This window comes from Mauremys mutica, chromosome 6 (assembly GCF_020497125.1).
Source record: "Mauremys mutica isolate MM-2020 ecotype Southern chromosome 6, ASM2049712v1, whole genome shotgun sequence".
In the NCBI taxonomy this organism is placed as follows: Eukaryota; Metazoa; Chordata; order Testudines; family Geoemydidae; genus Mauremys; species Mauremys mutica.
Genome location: NC_059077.1, coordinates 71,373,849 through 71,390,794, shown reverse-complemented (window position 1 = coordinate 71,390,794; position 16,946 = coordinate 71,373,849). Strand labels below are relative to the sequence as shown.

Below are 16,946 nucleotides of genomic sequence, written 5' to 3'. Positions count from 1 at the left end.
AACCTGTGGCTTGGGCAGTGAGTCAGGAAAACAACTATTCACGGTCAGGCTGATAAAACATAATGCTGGATCATTTCCCACTTCACTCTGATATTATATATATGGTTATCCTCCTAAATGCTACCCTCCACCTCTTAAATGCATATCTACTCTGAATGTCTCATTTGGGACCTCCCTTTTGAGTACCAGTGGTAACAAAAGGGGGTTTTCAGTAATTGCAGGCTTAGTAGTTGTTAAGCACACAGAGAAAGAGAGGGTTTAGAGATAAATGCAGAGGAGAATGTGTGGGGGAGAAAAAGGGTAGTTTCCAGCACAATTAGTGGACTTTCCATGTGAGAATGATATTCTGGCTAGTCACTAAACATGTGACAATGCAAAACCTTAGAAAAGGGAAGTCTCGCATGAAAAACTGCTATCAACAAATTGCTCAGCTGCCAAAAGATGCAAATGAAAGTTAACAATGCAGTATATCAGAGAGTTCTTTTAGTGAAAATGAAATGCAAAACAGGAGGCTCCAATTCTAAAACAATTGTTTAAGTAACTTTACACACCAGACTTCTTACATGAGTAGGGTTACCAGATAGCAACTGTGAAAAAATGGAACAGGGCATGGGGGGTAATAAGCGCCTATATAAGAAAAAGTCCCCAAAAATGGGGCTGTCCCTTTAAAAATAGGACATCTGGTCACCCTATACATGAGTAAAGGCACTCAAATGTATTTGCAGGATCAGGGCCTTAATAAATGTAACTGTTAAACTAATTGTAAATGCACAGAACTCAGGAAATTCAAAGTTATGGTTCCCTAAGCAGCCATAATCTAACCACCTTATGCATTCATAAAAGACTGCTTCATTTTAATTTATAATTTAAAAAGAAATATTTAGCATTTTTCTACTAAACAAATACCTATGTTTGCCCTGTGGATTTTGTGTGTCAGCTTTAATGTAAAAATACTAATCATTCTGGACTAGTGCTAATCTTAGAAACACACATCCCTGAGTTTTGTCTTGCAGGTAAAAAAGCATTTTAGTTCATATTTAATAATTAGGTACAGCTACTACTACTGAAAAAATAAAGGTGTGGAAAAAATCTGAATGTATTTACAGCCAAAGAGTGGCACCTGGGAATGACACTTGATGCCATAAAAGCTTTATGAGGCACTTTAAAGGGGGCACTATCAATTTAAATGTCATATTATAATTAGAGACAAGGTGAATGAGGTAATTTTTTTTTTGGACTGACTTCAGTTGGTGAAAGAGACAAGAGATAGAGAAAGAGCTCTCCTTCAGGTCTGGGAAAGGTATTCAGAGTGTCTCAGAAAAATACAAGGGTGGAACAGATAGAGGTATATGAATTAACACACATTGCAAGCAATCATTCCAGGTGACATTGGTAGTAACCACCTCTGCAGTCATAGGAATAAGAAGGGTAGTGGGTTAGATTGTTGTAATGAGCCAAAAAGCCAGTATCTTTTTTTAAAATCCATGACTTTTAGTGTCTAGCAGAGTTATGATTTAAGTTCCAAGGCTCATCTTTTGAAGGTGTTGTTTTATTAAAAGTGTTTGCCCACTGGGTGTTTGTCTTTCATCATTTTATGACTATTATAAAGTTCCTTAACTTTTAACAATAAGCTAAATTTATCAAAAATTAATTACCCCCCAATATACTTTTCACTAATGGCCTGATCCTGCAAAGATTTGCACATAGGGTATGCCTACACTACAGTCTCTACCAGAATATGCTATAGCACAGATGCAGACGTATGTATGTTTGCCTACATATAAATGCTAAAATGGAATAAAGTCAGCTTTGAATTAGCCCCAGTTGTAGATTACGCTAACACAAATGAATAACAAAGCGAATTAAACTAATGCAGAATAAAGCAGCCTGTCTCCGGAACCAGTTAATCCGGAGTAACTCTGGGCCTATGCGGATACGCACACCTGCCAGGATGTCTGGTCAGTTTCACTGTAGGGGGCGCGACAGCAACGCCCGGCTCTCACACGCGGCTCGCTAACAGCGCATCCCGGCCTCGCAGACGCTGCACAGGAACCTTCCCCCGGGCTCGCCTCTGGCCCAACTGGATGGGGCGGGGCGGGGCTGGGCTGGGCTGCGCAGCGCCCGCCCCCTCTCTCGGCTGGCACTTCCGCACCGGGATCACCGGCTACCGGCCCCCCCCCCAGGCGGGAATAGTGACCCTATCTGGCCTTGTGATTGGTTGAGCAGCCCGGGGTCGGTCCCGCGATAGGCGCCGGCTCCCCCCCCCACACGTGACGGAGCCCCGCGGCCTTACCCAGTCTCCCAACCGACCGCCGCCTTTCGCGGCCTCTTAGCGCCACCTGGCGGCTGCCTCCCACATCGCAGCGGCTCTGCCGAGCCGGCGGCGAAATGGAGACGGCAGCGACTGGGCGCGAGGAGTCGGGCGCGGCGGCAGGGCCCGTGGAGGCAGCAGCGGGGCAGGAAGATGGCGGCTGCGAGGGTCTGTGGGAGCTGCCCGTGGAGCGCTGCGTGAGGCGGGCGGAGTGCGGGCGTTGCAGGTGAGGAGCGGGGCGCGGGGTCCGCCTGAGCCGGGCAGCGGGGCCTGGCGGCTGCGCCCCCTGCCGTTGTGGAGGGGGAAGCGCGAGGACACGAGCCGCTGTCTGCGCCCAGCTCTGCTCGCATCGCGCACGGGCCGCAGCGCGGGGCTCCGCCGGGTCCGCCTCGGGCGCGGGGCGGGACGGGACGTCCCTTCGGGAGCCCTGAGGCGGGGAGAGGGGAGCGGAGCCGAGCCAGGGCGGGGGTTGCAGGTGCAAGTGTCTCCGCGGAGCCACCAGCCACATGCGTGTGTTCGCTTAAGGAGCGGACTTCAGCTGCTGGGGAGGGGGCTGCAGCCCTGCCAGTGCCTGACCTTGGCCAAGTCACTTCCCCTCTCCCTGCTTCACTTTTCCCTTCTCTAAAAAAACGGGGGGGGGCGGGGGAGGAATGATATGCTTATCTCCTTTGTAAAGCACGTTGAGCTGTACAGGCTGTACACCACAGGATTCACCTAAGCATCTCCACACCTTCCACTGGTGCAGTAGGTGAGGGGGCTGCATTTTTGTTATGTATGTTCCTTGAGCCTAGTGATTCTCAAACTTTTGTACTGGTGACCCCTTTCACATAGCAAGCCTCTGAGTGCGACCCCTCCTTACAAATCAAAAACACTTTTTATATATTTAAAACCATTATAATTGCTAGAGGTAAAGTGGGGCTTGGGGTTGAGGCTGTCAGCTTGTGACCCCCCACGTAATAACCTTGTGGGGTCCTGACCCCTAGTTTGAGAATCCCTGCCTTAGCCTTTCCACAGAGGGAGATGTGTGGATACAGATGGATGGGCAGGTACAAGGAAATAATGAGACAGTATTAATCAGTATTACAGGCCCAACTCTTATACGTGCATATATAGTTGAAATTACAGCAATAGCATTATAACCCCCACCTGCTACAGTCCTGCTGGTAACTATGAGCCAGAAAGCTCAGTACCAAATAGTACATAAGAACAGCCATACTGGGTCAGACCAAAGGCCTATCTAGCCCAATAACCTGTCTTCCTGCAGTGGCCAATGCCAGGAGCACCAGAGAGAGTGACCAGAAGAGGTAATCATCAAGTGGTAACAAAGCACAATATTCTAGCTCCACAACTTGGGTTTTAAGTTTATGTACATATTCCTAGGAAAAACAGTTTAGTTACCTTGAGTGGTCATTTCTACCAACCTGTGCTCTCCTGATTTTGATCAGTTTACCCAAGTAGTATCCAGCAGATGCTGAACAGCTGTGACTAGGACCTTAAAGCCCCAATCCTGCATGCACTTATGTGCATGCTTAATGTTCAGTGTATGTAAATGTGCAGGATTGCCCCAAAGCCATTAAGTTCTAAATCGGTGGATCATATAGTAAAGTCAGAAAATAACCTGGTGTCAGTAGAAAAATAACAGGGAATGACATTTAAAAAAAAAAAAGACTTGGCAGAACTTAGTTTGTGTGAAGTCTGGATTAGTGCAGCGAACCTTGATTCTTCTTGATTTAGTAGTTCTTGCTGTTATCACTTTGTCTTGTTCTTGCATTATCTTGTTACCCCTGTCTCAGTGTCTTTTACTTGGATTTCCCTTTAAAGAAACACTGATATTTTTAATTACCGTGTATACTACTCGTTCATAAGCCAAGTATTTTTGGTAAAAAAGTGACGCATCAAAGAGCGGGGGTTGACTTATAAACAGGTCTACACTAAAATTTGATTATTTTAAACTCTATGGAATCACTGAATTGAATATCTAATACATTGTCATTTTGTTTACTTGGAGCGTCTGCAGGCATGGAGCCACTTGGCTCCCTGTGGCAACGGTTCACCATTCCCGCAGCTCCCATTGGCTGGGAATGGCGAACCGCGGCCACAGGGAGCTGAGGGGCTCCATGCCTGCAGATGCTCCAAGTAAACAAAATGTCCCAACCCGCCAGCTGCTTACTCCGACGTCTGGGAGTCAAAGTTTGCCAACCCCTGAAATATAGAATCATAGACTATCAGGGTTGGAAGGGACCTCAGGAGGTCATCTAGTCCAACCCCCTGCTCAAAGCAGGACCAATCCCAACTAAATCATCACAGCCAGGGCTTTGTCAAGCCTGTCCTTAAAAACCAGGGGGAGGGATAGCTCAGTGGTTTGGCCTGCTAAACCCAGGGTTGTGAGTTCAATCCTTGAGGGGGCCACTTAGGGATCTGGGGCAAAAATCAGTACTTGGTCCTGCTAGTGAAGGCAGGGGGCTGGACTTGATGACCTTTCAGGGTCCCTTCCAGTTCCAGGAGATTGGTATATCTCCAATTATTATTTTTTTTTATTATTTATTTTTACCTCTAAGGAGATTCCACCACCTCAAGGGTCATACAGTTTTTGCTATTTTTACCTAATCATCATGGGGGGGTTGGCTTATAAACGAATGGGCTAATGAATGAGTATATACGGTAACTTGTTTTCTTAATGTGAACTGATATTTTTAAAAAATCTTAAACACTTTTTTTTGTTGCCCTGATGTGTTTAGAAAGATCTTTTGAGTTGATTCCGGCCAATATTGCCAAACTTGCTTGAGCTCCCACCCAACACTTTTCCCTCTTTCTCTCTCGCTGCACACCTGCTTGCTGTCTCTTCAGTTCATATCACAGGGTATGTCTGATTAAAACGCTACAGCAGCATGGCAACCTACCTACTTCCTCTTGGGGAAGTGGACTGCCTATACCAACAGGAGAACCCCTCCCATCACAATAGTGCAGATGGGAGGGGTTCTCCTGTTGGTATAGGCAGTCCACTTCCCCAAGAGGAAGTAGGTAGGTTGATGGAAGATTTCTTCTGTTGACCTTGCGCTGTCTACAAGGAGACTTAAGTTGGCTTAACAACTCTATTAAACACATGGTTAATAAAATATCAACTGCAATTTATTAAATATTTTTGGATTTTTTCTACATTTTCAAATATATTGATTTCTATTACAACACAGAATACCAAGTGTACCATGCTCACTTTATTATTATTATTTTTATTATAAATATTTGCACTGTAAGAATGATAAACAAAAGAAATAGTATTTTTCATTTCACCTCAGACAAGTACTGTAGTACAATCTCTTTATCATGAAAGTGTAATTTACAAATGTAGATTTTTTTTGTTTTTGAGTAACAAAAAAAAAAGGAAAACTTCAGAGCCTACAAGTCCACTCAGTCCTACTTCTTGTTCAGCTAATTGCTAAGACAGACAAATTTGTTTACTTTTACGGGAGATACTGCTGACTGCTTCTTATTTACAATGTCACCTGAAAGTGAGAACAGGCATTCACATTGCACTTTAGTAGCTGGTGTTTCAAGGAATTTACGTGCCAGATATGCTAAACATTTGTATGCCCCTTCATGCTTTGGCCACCATTCCAGAGGCCATACTTCTATGCTGATGATACTCGTTTAAAAAAAATGCCTTAATTAAATTTGCAACTGAACTCCTTAGGGGAGAATTATGTCTCTTGTTCTGTTTTACCTGGATTCTGCTATATATTTCATGTTATAGCAGTCTCGGATGGTGACTCAGCACATACTCGTTTTAAGAACACTTTCACAGCAGATTTTACAATTGTGAGATGAGCATGATTAAATATTTAACTCTCGGTGGTGAAATGATAGTTAATATTTATTCAGTGGTTTGAGTTATAAGCACTCATCCTTATATCAACAGTATTGGAAAATCTTTCTGTAGTCAGAAGTCAGTTTGTCTTGTGTTCTGTATGCTTTTGAATTATAGTGTACTCTTTACTGCTGGGGGAATTCTGCACCACTGCACATGTGCAGAATTCATGTCCTCTGCAGATTTCTTTGCTTCCCCACAGAAAAATGACTCTCTGACAGGGAAGCTAAGGGAAATCACAAAAGCAGTCATGCCACCCTCCCCAGCAGTATGTTTTGGGTTCCTAGGGCAACTGGCCGAGAAGTAAATCAATGTGGGGCAAGGCGCGGGACTGGGGAAGACCCAGCTGATGGCTCCTACCCTGCACTAGGCTCAGCTGCTAGGTCTGGCTGGGCTGGGGAGGATGGGACTTCCTCTGCATGGCATCTGGGGCTGGGTCAGACTCACCCTCAGATTTCTCCCCAGGCTACAGGAAGCTCTGCAGACTCCCTACCCATCGCTCCTCAGCTGCAGGGGGAGGGATCACTGTACGGGGAGCTTCTCCCTCATCCACCCAACCCCCATGCATTCAGAGCCCCTCATACCAGACCCTCCCACTTAGGCCCCCTTTGCAGAGCCCGATTACCATTGCACCCAGAACCACTCAACAAGCCCCTGTGCAAGCAGATCGCCTCCCGCACCCAGATTGCCCCACACAGAAGCTTCTCAATGCACACCTGGATCCCCCCACACTAAGTCCCTCCTCACTTGGATCCTGCCAGGCTGAGCCTGCCTGCCCACACCTGGTACACCTGGCATGTAGGGAGAGGGCCTTGGGGTGCTGTTTGGGGGAGACTTGATCCTTGTGCTGTGTCAGAGTTGGGTGCAGCCTCACTGCTGAGCCATGTCTGGGGGTGGGGTGGTGGGGGAGAAGCTGCAGAGTGATCTTCTACCTCTGTGCAGGCAGTTGCCCGTGCTCCCCAATGCTATGCTGGTGCCTCCATATTTATATGACAAAATTTGCAGGATTTTAAAATATTGTGCACAGAATTTTTAATTTGTTGGTGCAGAATGCCCTCAGGAGTAACTCTTCAAAATCACTTCCAATACCTCTAAGTTAATAGAATGTTTTGAAGTCACTTTAATCCATTGATTGGGGAGAAATCTTCAATTATTCCTGGTGGTGTTGTGAATAATGATATAATACTGCCATCTAATGCCTCATGGTGTATTTTTCGTACAAATAGATTTGTTTAGATTTATAAAATGTGCTTATCAAACATAGGCCTTATTTACAAACAAGTTACACTAATTTAAAAGTAAACTATATATTGCTCAAACTTATTTAAGCATTTTTAGGCAAGGTGTTTTCACTAAACCATTCAGAAACAGATTTAGTTAAAACACTCCAATGTTTGTGTATAGACAAGGCCATAGCTAAGAACACCTACAGAAATAAAATACACAATAATTGAAATCTAAGCGAAAAGCAGGAGTAATCACTGGAGCTACTTGGCTTTAGATTCAGGAAGACAACTTACAGTCAGTCTACATATAGAATACCATCTTCACAAACAGGGCTAGATATGTACTTTATTTAAAAAATGAAAATATAAGATATATACATGCAAACTGCATAGAATACTGGTATATTGATAATAGATATAGTCTATGTCAGTGGACATCACAGATCTTTATGATCTTATTATGAGATGATGATTAAAGTCTGTTCTAGGTTAGTAGATTATTGGTTTCTTGTATGTTGTTTTGATGCCAGTTCACAAACTGATTTTTACAATGCCCACTCAACCAAACATATGTTTTGGTCAGAGAAGCTATCTAAGCTTGTTATAGGCTCAAAATATAACTCAATTGAAAACATGTATGCCTTGTTTTAAAACATGCCTATGGGGTTCTGGCTGGGTAAACCATCAATTAAACTAGAATAGTGGATTAGCTGGGATCATGGATGCATGGTTAATACAATGTGAACTTGCCTGTCATGCCACCCCTCTGCCAGTTCTAGTCCAATGAGCAGCCAGATGATTGTAATTGACATGAGTGCTGCTCTCTGGAGCCTGTCCCTTTTTAAAAATACAGGTTATCTATTTTGTATTAATATAAAGTACTGTCAGTAAGTCTAGCAAGTGTCTCAAGAAATAGTTAATAGAACTGACTGCTAATTCTAACAAAATGGAAAGTAACAGACAGCTATTGATTTCCCTCACCACCCCCACCATCCGGCCCCTTTGTTTAATCAACTTGAAAGAGTTTAACATTTAGATGTGATTTCCTCACATATATATTTTGAATTTTTTGGTGATTGCTGAGTAGCAATTGCTTTGTCATTTTTAAAGATTTTTTTTCTGAAGATTTAAACAACCTGCTTAGCAACAGTTTTTGTTTTTCTGTGGTGTTTTTTTTTTAAAACTGTAATCAGGAAATGTAGATCCAATTTAATTTCTATGTCATCTTGATAGCTATAATAAAAGAAACAAACAATATTCCCCTTTGAAATTGTGCTTTATATTTAAGCACAATTTCAATTTGAGACCTCCAGATGTCTCTTTCAACCCTAATCTTCTACATGAGACCATGTAGATATTTTAGCATTCTAATCTTTGAGCAACGTTAGGGTTAGGAAATGGTGCTCTTATGTACACTAGTGCATCACTGTTCCCTAAATGTAGTATGCTGCTTTAAAAAAGGCTGTTGGTCATATAAAAGCGGATGACATAAAGCAATATATAGCAATTTGTTGGCACAGATCTTGGTTAAAGGTCTGTAAATGCTATGTGCACAGTTCTTCCATAAACTTGAAAGGGAATTGTGCATGAGAAGTATATGCAGGAACAGGCCCTATGATTTTAACCAAGGAAAACTTAAATTATCTGGGATATCATGTATAATAGATCTGTGTTCATGTGTTAATTGTGTGCTTGTGAATTGAGGTCTAGCAATCCGTGAAAGCAGTCCTAGGTATTTTTGTATGTTTGCGGGACTAGGAGTAATAATTCTTGCTGTTGTGAAAGACATTTTTAAGACAGCCATTGGTACTTTTTATAATAGTCATACTGTGTGTTGTGATTAGGGCTGCTAAGCGGTTAAGTTGTGATTAATCACACTGTTGTTAATAGAATACCATTTATTTAAATATTTTTGGACATTTTCTACATTTTCAAATATATCGATTTCCATTACAACACAGATTACAAAGTGTACAGTGGTCACTTTATTTATTTTTTATTACAAATACTTGCACTGTAAAAAAACAAATGAAATAGTACTTTTCAAGTCACCTAATACAAGTACTATAGTACAATCTCTTTATCATGAAAGTTTAACAAATGTAGAATTATGTACAAAAAAACCTGCATTCAAAAATAAAACAGCATTATCTACCTTTTGCACACTGCACAATTTCTCTTTCATACACTTTTCACAGCAATTTGCCCGTGACATCTGCTCTGTTAGGTGGACTGTATCCTGGTCTTAATGACTGTTAATGAATGTGAGTTCTCAATCATATGGAAAGGAGAGTTTGTTGCATAAACAAACCGGGCAATTTTTTAATCAATTACTTCTTTTTGTAATCTGCTGGTTCTTATCACAAACTTATCTGTGGTTGTTTCTGAATGATGGAGATTTTTTTTTTCTTTTTGCTGCAGGTGATATACTGTGGCTATGTGACATACGTGATGTGACTGAAACACTATCATTGATAGTGATGATGGTGATCTTGAAGGTGTATAGTCTTCAGAATCCCGTATGTTAAGTCCATGCAGTTATTTAATTATTATACCATACTGCTCATTTAGTATTACTCATTGCATTCACGGACACTCAGTACTACTTTAAAGGTGAAATTGTAAAAGGAAGATCTGCCTATTTCAGCTACTTATTTTTTATCACAACTGCATCTAAAATGATAGTACCATAGAGTAACAACTATATTTCTTGCTCAAACATGAGAATTCAAGACTAGTCCAGAAGGAAGACTGGCATTCCTTAAGAAAGAAGTATGAACTAAAAAAGTTTACCAACCTGAAGATCCTGCATGTTCACACATGTTCCTTTTATCATCTTCAAGCAGCTTCCTCCTGAGAAGGAACACGTCTCATGATGTTTCATCTGGGCAACCAGGTCTTGCATTTCTTTGTTGCACTGTTTGCATTTTGCACACATGTCTATCTTACCCACAGATAGAGGACCTTCATTAAAATAGTCCCAAACTGGGTCTCTTTCATGGCTTGCTGCCATTATAGGGTTTCCCTTCTAGTGAGAGAATGATATGGTAGATCTCAAATCAATGAAGGCTACACTCAGAAAGACCTCAAGACTTCTGGAATATGCTGCTCAAACAGTTTCACTTTTGTTTCTACTGCCTGTCCCTCCCTTCTCACATTTATCTCTAGACTTCTTCTCCTTGTCCAGATCTATTCCGCCCCCAACAATCTTCTATTCATTGAGCTTTTTGAAACTTTTCACTTTGAGAGAGGTAGGGGATTGTCTCGGTGTACACAAATTTGCAGAGGGACAATAGAGTTGAGGTCTGTTTATTTCTCACCTCTATATTTTATTGTATTTATGTATTTACTTACATGTTTGCTGTTAACAAGCATGTTATCTCTGGAGACACAAATCCACAATTTGAGAACTGCAAAACTAAGCATCTCTGATGGTATCTTCTAGACTGAGTACTGAGTCCCATTGGGTAGATAGAAAGATTAACCTAAATAATCTATACAGAAGCCCCTGGAGCCCCATAAGATTGGGGTCCCTAATCCATGAACTATTGGAACTCATTTACAAAACTTTTCTTAAACATTACATGAATATATTGTCTCATAGTATAGAATTAGAATTTATAGTCCCTATTCCATGATGAGATATATTTGAGCTATAATGCATCCTAATTAAAATGATCTTTAGATAGGTTTTTTCCTCAAAAAGCATGTTATCAAAAAAATCCGATTTTTTTATTTTTTTTAAATCATTGATTTTTATCCACCCTGTTTTGTTTTTGAGTGCAGTTATTTAATTAAAAAACTACATTTGTAAATTGCACTTTCATGATAGAGATTGCAGTACAGTACTTGTATGAGATAAACTGAAAAATACTATTTATCATTTTTACAGTGAAAATATTTGTAATATAAAGTGGGCACTGTACACTTTGTATCTTTGTAATTGAAATCAGTGTTTGAAAATGTAGAAAAACATGCTGCAAAATAGTTAAACAATAGAATTCCAATTGAAATTTATTAACAGTGCAATTAATTGCTGTTTTTTTAATTGCAATTTGAGTTTATTGCGTGAGTTTACGGTTAATTGAGAGCCGTAGTTGTGATAAAACATTTATACTTTAAAGGATGGCTGTTGTAAGAAAAACTAAATCTGAAATGATCAATCTATGGTATGATCATTGTAACTATACAACAGTGTTTTGGTATACTATACTTTGTCCGTGTGCTTGATGAAGGCTCTTCATCTAGATAAAGATAACTGACCTATTGGTGAAGAAAGATAATACACAACACCCCTGCATGCTGTATAGCTTGGGAAGAATGTAGTGTGCTCAATAGTATCGATAATGAATATGACATCTTCTGCTAGTTTTTTGATGAAAAACTAAGTGTGGAGAGGCAGCAGACTTTTCCTGAGCACAAAGATGTCTGCAGTTTTCTGATGGCACGTTACTGAACTTTATGAACTTGTTTTCAAATAAATACTTAACTTCAACATGAATTTTAACAAATTTGCTTTAATTATTTAGAAAAAAACTTAAGTATCCAAATTGCTTCAGAACCTCTGATTTTTTTTTCTTCTTCTTAAAATGTGAGATGTAGGAACTCATCCTAGCTGCTCTAAATTCACAACAATTCTGCCATCACTGAAACTAATACTTCTGTATCAGTGACTCCAGTTTTTAAGTTTTGTGTGTGTGCGCGCGCAGCTGTTGATACAGAGACTCCTCTGTGGTTCATAATTTTAAGCAAATGACTTAATAGCCTGTTGAGCAGGTGTGGGCAAACTTTTTGGCCCGAGGGCCACATCTAGGTATGGAAATTGTATGGTGGGCCATGAATGCTCACAAAATTGGGTTGGGGGGGGCAGGCACTGGCTGGGTATGCAGGCTCTGGGGTTGAGCCAGAAATGGGGAGTAGAGTGCGCTCTGGGCTGGGGAAAGAGGTTGGGGCACAGGAGGGGGTCAGGGGTGCAGGCTCCGGGAGGCGCTTACCTCAAGCAGCTCTTGGAAGCAGCGGCATGTCTCCCGTCCCCCTCCAGCGCCTGTGTGGAGGTGTGGCCAGATGGCTCCATGTGTTGCCCTGTCCACAGGCACCGCCCCTGCAGTTCCCATTAGCCGCAGTTCCTGGCCAATGGGAGCTGCAGGGGTGGCACTTGGGGTGGGGGCAGCGTGTGGAGCCCCCTTGCTACCTCTAAGCATAGGTGCTGGAGGTGGGACATGCTGCTGCTTCCGGGAGCCTTGGCATGCACTTGTGGAGCAGTCTCCGACCCTGTTCCCCAGCTGGAGCATGGGAGCAGGGAATGCCCCAGACTCCGCTCTCCAGTGGGAGCTCAAGGGCCAGATTAAACAGGCTGGAGGGCAGGATGTGACCCACGGGCTGTAGTTTGGCCACCTCTGCTGTAGAGTATAATATTTTAAATAACATCTTGCACACTTCTTTAGCATTATGTTCTCATTGGAAATATTAAAAAAGAAATAGAAACAGGATGACTAGTTGAGCTACTCTAGCCCTGAAGAAAAAGTTTTTATTGTCTTTGATTTTTGATGGTGCAGCAAAAAGAAAAACCTTTTAAAACAAATTATTTATAATTTTAGAATTATTTTTCATGTGACAGCAATATTTGTTGTTAAATTGCCCTCGTGATTTCAGCCAGATGTTAAAAGTAAGTTTTCCATATACACACTGGAGCTGCCAAATGTCAAACATTATATTTGTCTGGTCATATATGTCAATTTCGATAGTTGCAAAAAGTTCAAAAGCCTTTAAAAAGGCAGAGTAGATTTTCAGCAGCACCAAGAAACATTAATCAAGGAAGAGGCTGAGCAGGTATAACATAAATAGATTTGTTCATTAGAATTTTAACAAGTTCTGGAGCAGCAAACAAAAAACCTTATAATCAGATTATTGCAGTAATTCCTTCCCCATTTCAGGGAGGTGCAGATCTGGATTGGCCTATTAGGAGCACTGGGAATCACTGTTCCATGATGCTTCCTAGAGCTCCCTGTCAGTCATGATGAGGGGCAAGTGTATCCCTTTCTCTGGATAGTTCGCTCTGATGGCTAGTACAGAGGTGAGAATAGGGCTATGATCCTGCCTCCTTCTGTGGTGGCCTGTACTCCAGGTGGTGATTAAAAGGAGGAACACTCTTTCCTCCCCTGTTGTGCACCCTGTCACTTAACATCTGATGCTTGGAAAGAGACTATTTTCTTTTCCTTTTTGAAGCTAGAGAATTTTTTTTTTGATGGCCTTGATAATTTTACATCCATGTGAGAAAGCTTTGATGGGTTTCCCTTGGTATCTCAGAATCAGCTAGGGTTCTGTAAAGTTAGTCATTTGTACCCTCAATGTGATCACATAACCATGTCACTGCTGCCTTTCCTTGCCAACATAGTGAATGAGAAATAGAACTCTGCAATTGGCTTAGGTTTTTGCCTTGTCATTTGTGTCTGTGCATGTCACAAGGCCTCTTTTTAACCCTAGCAAAATTTTCAGATTGCTTTAAAGCTAGATTCTGTGGCCAGTAGAGGGTTTTAGACCAAAAAAAAAATTTAAAAAAAAATGTGTGTTTTTATTACAGTATTATACAGTTTCTTCTCATAATAGGAACATCTGCACGATAATTATAGCAGGAATGCAATAGAAATACTTAGTTGCAATTGGTGGGATTTGGAGGAGTCCATATGTTTAAAATGTGAGCTAGAAATGTATTTAGTATTTTTTGAACTTTTAATATTGATACTAAAACACTTGCATCTTGTGAAATAAAGGCATTGTTATATTGTGCAACAGTTACAGAAGAAAATAAATTCAACTAAATTCTAATAAACCTCTTTTGTGAGATAAATAAACATCATCATCTAGTTATTGATGAGAGGCTCTTTAATGCTGTCATTCATGGGCCTCAGTTCAAAAGCAGTAGGAAAGAGTTGAGCATAATAAAGAGGAGTTCAGCTTGGCAAAATTGTAGACTAATAATGAGACATTGGCGCACCTGAGGTCTGCAGATGGAGCACAAACTAATTATGTGATAAGTTAGTCTGGTGACAATAATAAAATGGTGGGGGTAAAAAAAAAACTCAGCTGCTTTTAGAAGTACTTAACCTTGGCATTATTGAGCCAGTTTTCCAGTTTCCTTCAGATATCACTAGGCAGTGTTCATCTTGTACTTGTTACAGTAGTTCTCCAATGGATGTAGCCCAAGAAGGTGTCAATACTGTGCCAACCAGAGAGTAATCTGCACATCAGCAGCTGACAGAGTAGATATATTTTAAAAGTACATTTGAATTTTTGGCTGACTTTCCTAATATAATGATGGGAAGGACTTTACAACATGCAGAGAATTAAGATCTTAATGCTTTGATCCTGTGGTTGTATGTGCATGTGGACTTTTTCATCCACCTGGCTCCAGTTACAGGAGTCAGGCCCTGGTGAATATGTGGGAGATGCACCTTAGAGGCACCACAATTAAATTTGAGTTGCTTTTTTCACATAAAAGCAGCATAAGAACAACATGCAACCTGAACCTGAATATTACCCAAAATCTACCTTGCCAATAAGAAGGCAAACTTCAGTTTCCCAGGTAAACTTCACTGTCAATGTCATGCTAGATTAAAAAAAAATACACATTTGAAACAGTTCTTTCTGGAAATCCTCCAAATGAGAGACTTTTTTTTTTTTTTTTTGGACCCCTATAGTAGAAGGTGTAACACTAGCAATTGTATGGGTGGATGCCTGCGGTACGCTAATCAGTTAGGTTGCCTCTGACATGTAGATCACCAATTCGAATCAAGTCCAGCTCAACAGGGATTAATAGGTGTTCCCATCTAATGAATGTTTGGTAGCCCCATACGAAACAAGTTCAGTGACCACATTAAATGCACCACTATGTTTTGCTGTAGATTGTAAACTCTTCCAGACAGGGACTAGCACAGTGATATCCTGGTCTTCACTGAGTCTTGTAGTGAGAGCTTCTGCCACGGGGGCTGAAATTGCCTTACTTAGTATAAATTTGCAAGCGTTTGAAGCATTGTTTCTGTCACAAATGCGTTGGGGGTGGGGAGAGGGAAGAATTGGAAAACAGACCTAAACATAATTTAATCTTTTAAAAAACAAACAAACAAAAAAACAAAAACAAAAAAAACCCCCTCATGACTTTTTGGGTCTGTCTCATTAGTTTTGAGCTTCCAGGAATGACAGAATACTGTATATGAAAAGTACACAGTTCATATGGGCAGTGTGGGATTTTGATTTGATAAACCAGAGAATGCCCAAAACTAGTTTGGACCAGTGGTGTCTCAGCTCATCTAGTACTGACTCATAACTGTGACTTTAAAAGTGTGAGATGATCCTAAAGTTTGTTTTCATGTAAATCAAGATCATTATATCACCAAGAGAAAATTATTAAATTTGTTCTGCAAGATTGTCAGTTTTAAAAAGGAAAAAGAGTTTATTCTTTGAAGTAGCTAATTCATAATTCATGAGAGAAAGCCAATTTGCCGTAGAGAATTAATGTAGTGGCTAATCATATGTTGGGTAGTGGGAATAGACTTCTGCATGGCATGAGGTAAATGTTTTTTTCTGTTTCCTAATTAAGTCCCTAATGAGTAGGGCCAGTTTACAAATTCTTATCAGTGCTTTGCAATATTTTACTAAGAAACTTTTTGGAGGAAAATAGGGATGATTACAGAGTAAGACCTCTGTAATCTTGGTCTTTCCTACTATACCACAGGGCATGCTTACATGCATCCTTTGGTTAGGAAAATATCATATAGGAATTTGTAAATTTTGTGGAAAGCCCCTTTATTCTTTTTATTGATATTTCTATTCAATAATCCATGTTTTAAAACCTTAAAATGTCCATTTTCTCTTGCAATAGTATCTAAATCTTAATTTTCCCAAGTATGTTTTATTTCAAAGTCCTTCCACTGCCAGATGTTAAGAATCATTATAATATTCCTCTTATCTATATATTTCCTATATATATTAACTCCTGTAATCCCTTTCTGTAAATTATTGTGAAGCTCTTTATATCCAGGAGCAAAACTGCTTATCTAAATCATAGAACTGGAAGGGACCCTGAAAGGTCATTGAGTCCAGCCCCCTGCCTTCACTAGCAGGACCAAGTACTAATTTTTGCCCTAGATCTCTAAGTGGCCCCCTCAAGGATTGAACTTACAACCCTGGTTTAAGCAGGCCAATGCTCAAAGCACTGAGCTATTCCTCCCCTCTTCAGCTTTGGTTCTGCTCACCAATTTTAATTCTCATCAGAGGAGTGCACTCAGTCTCTTTCTTCTGTTGACAGTGACTGGTTTCTACAGAATTTATTGGGGGGTATTCACCCTTTTTTACCCCTGTGTCAGAATGTAACACTTCCCAAATGGTTCTCATTTCTGATCCCTTCCAACATCAGCACTTATTAATGGATGCGCAGCACACGTGTTACGCATGCTGCTTTCGCTCTTATTTCTGGCCAATTGTCCTTCAACTGCCATGGAACCACTGGCATTCTATTTGCTTTGTAGACTGTTTTCTATGCTACTTT

General features: G+C 40.8%; 1 protein-coding gene across 1 annotated transcript in view; it reads left to right on the top strand.

The window, feature by feature from the left end:
- The first annotated feature begins 2,266 nt into the window (after window positions 1–2,266).
- DTWD2 (DTW domain containing 2) overlaps window positions 2,267–16,946 on the top strand; it is a 164,527-nt gene continuing 149,847 nt past the window's right edge. Inside the window, exon 1 of the mRNA XM_045021746.1 lies at window positions 2,267–2,537. Coding sequence (XP_044877681.1) covers window positions 2,389–2,537 — 149 coding nt within the window. The 5' untranslated portion in view covers window positions 2,267–2,388. The remainder of the gene's footprint in view (window positions 2,538–16,946) is intronic.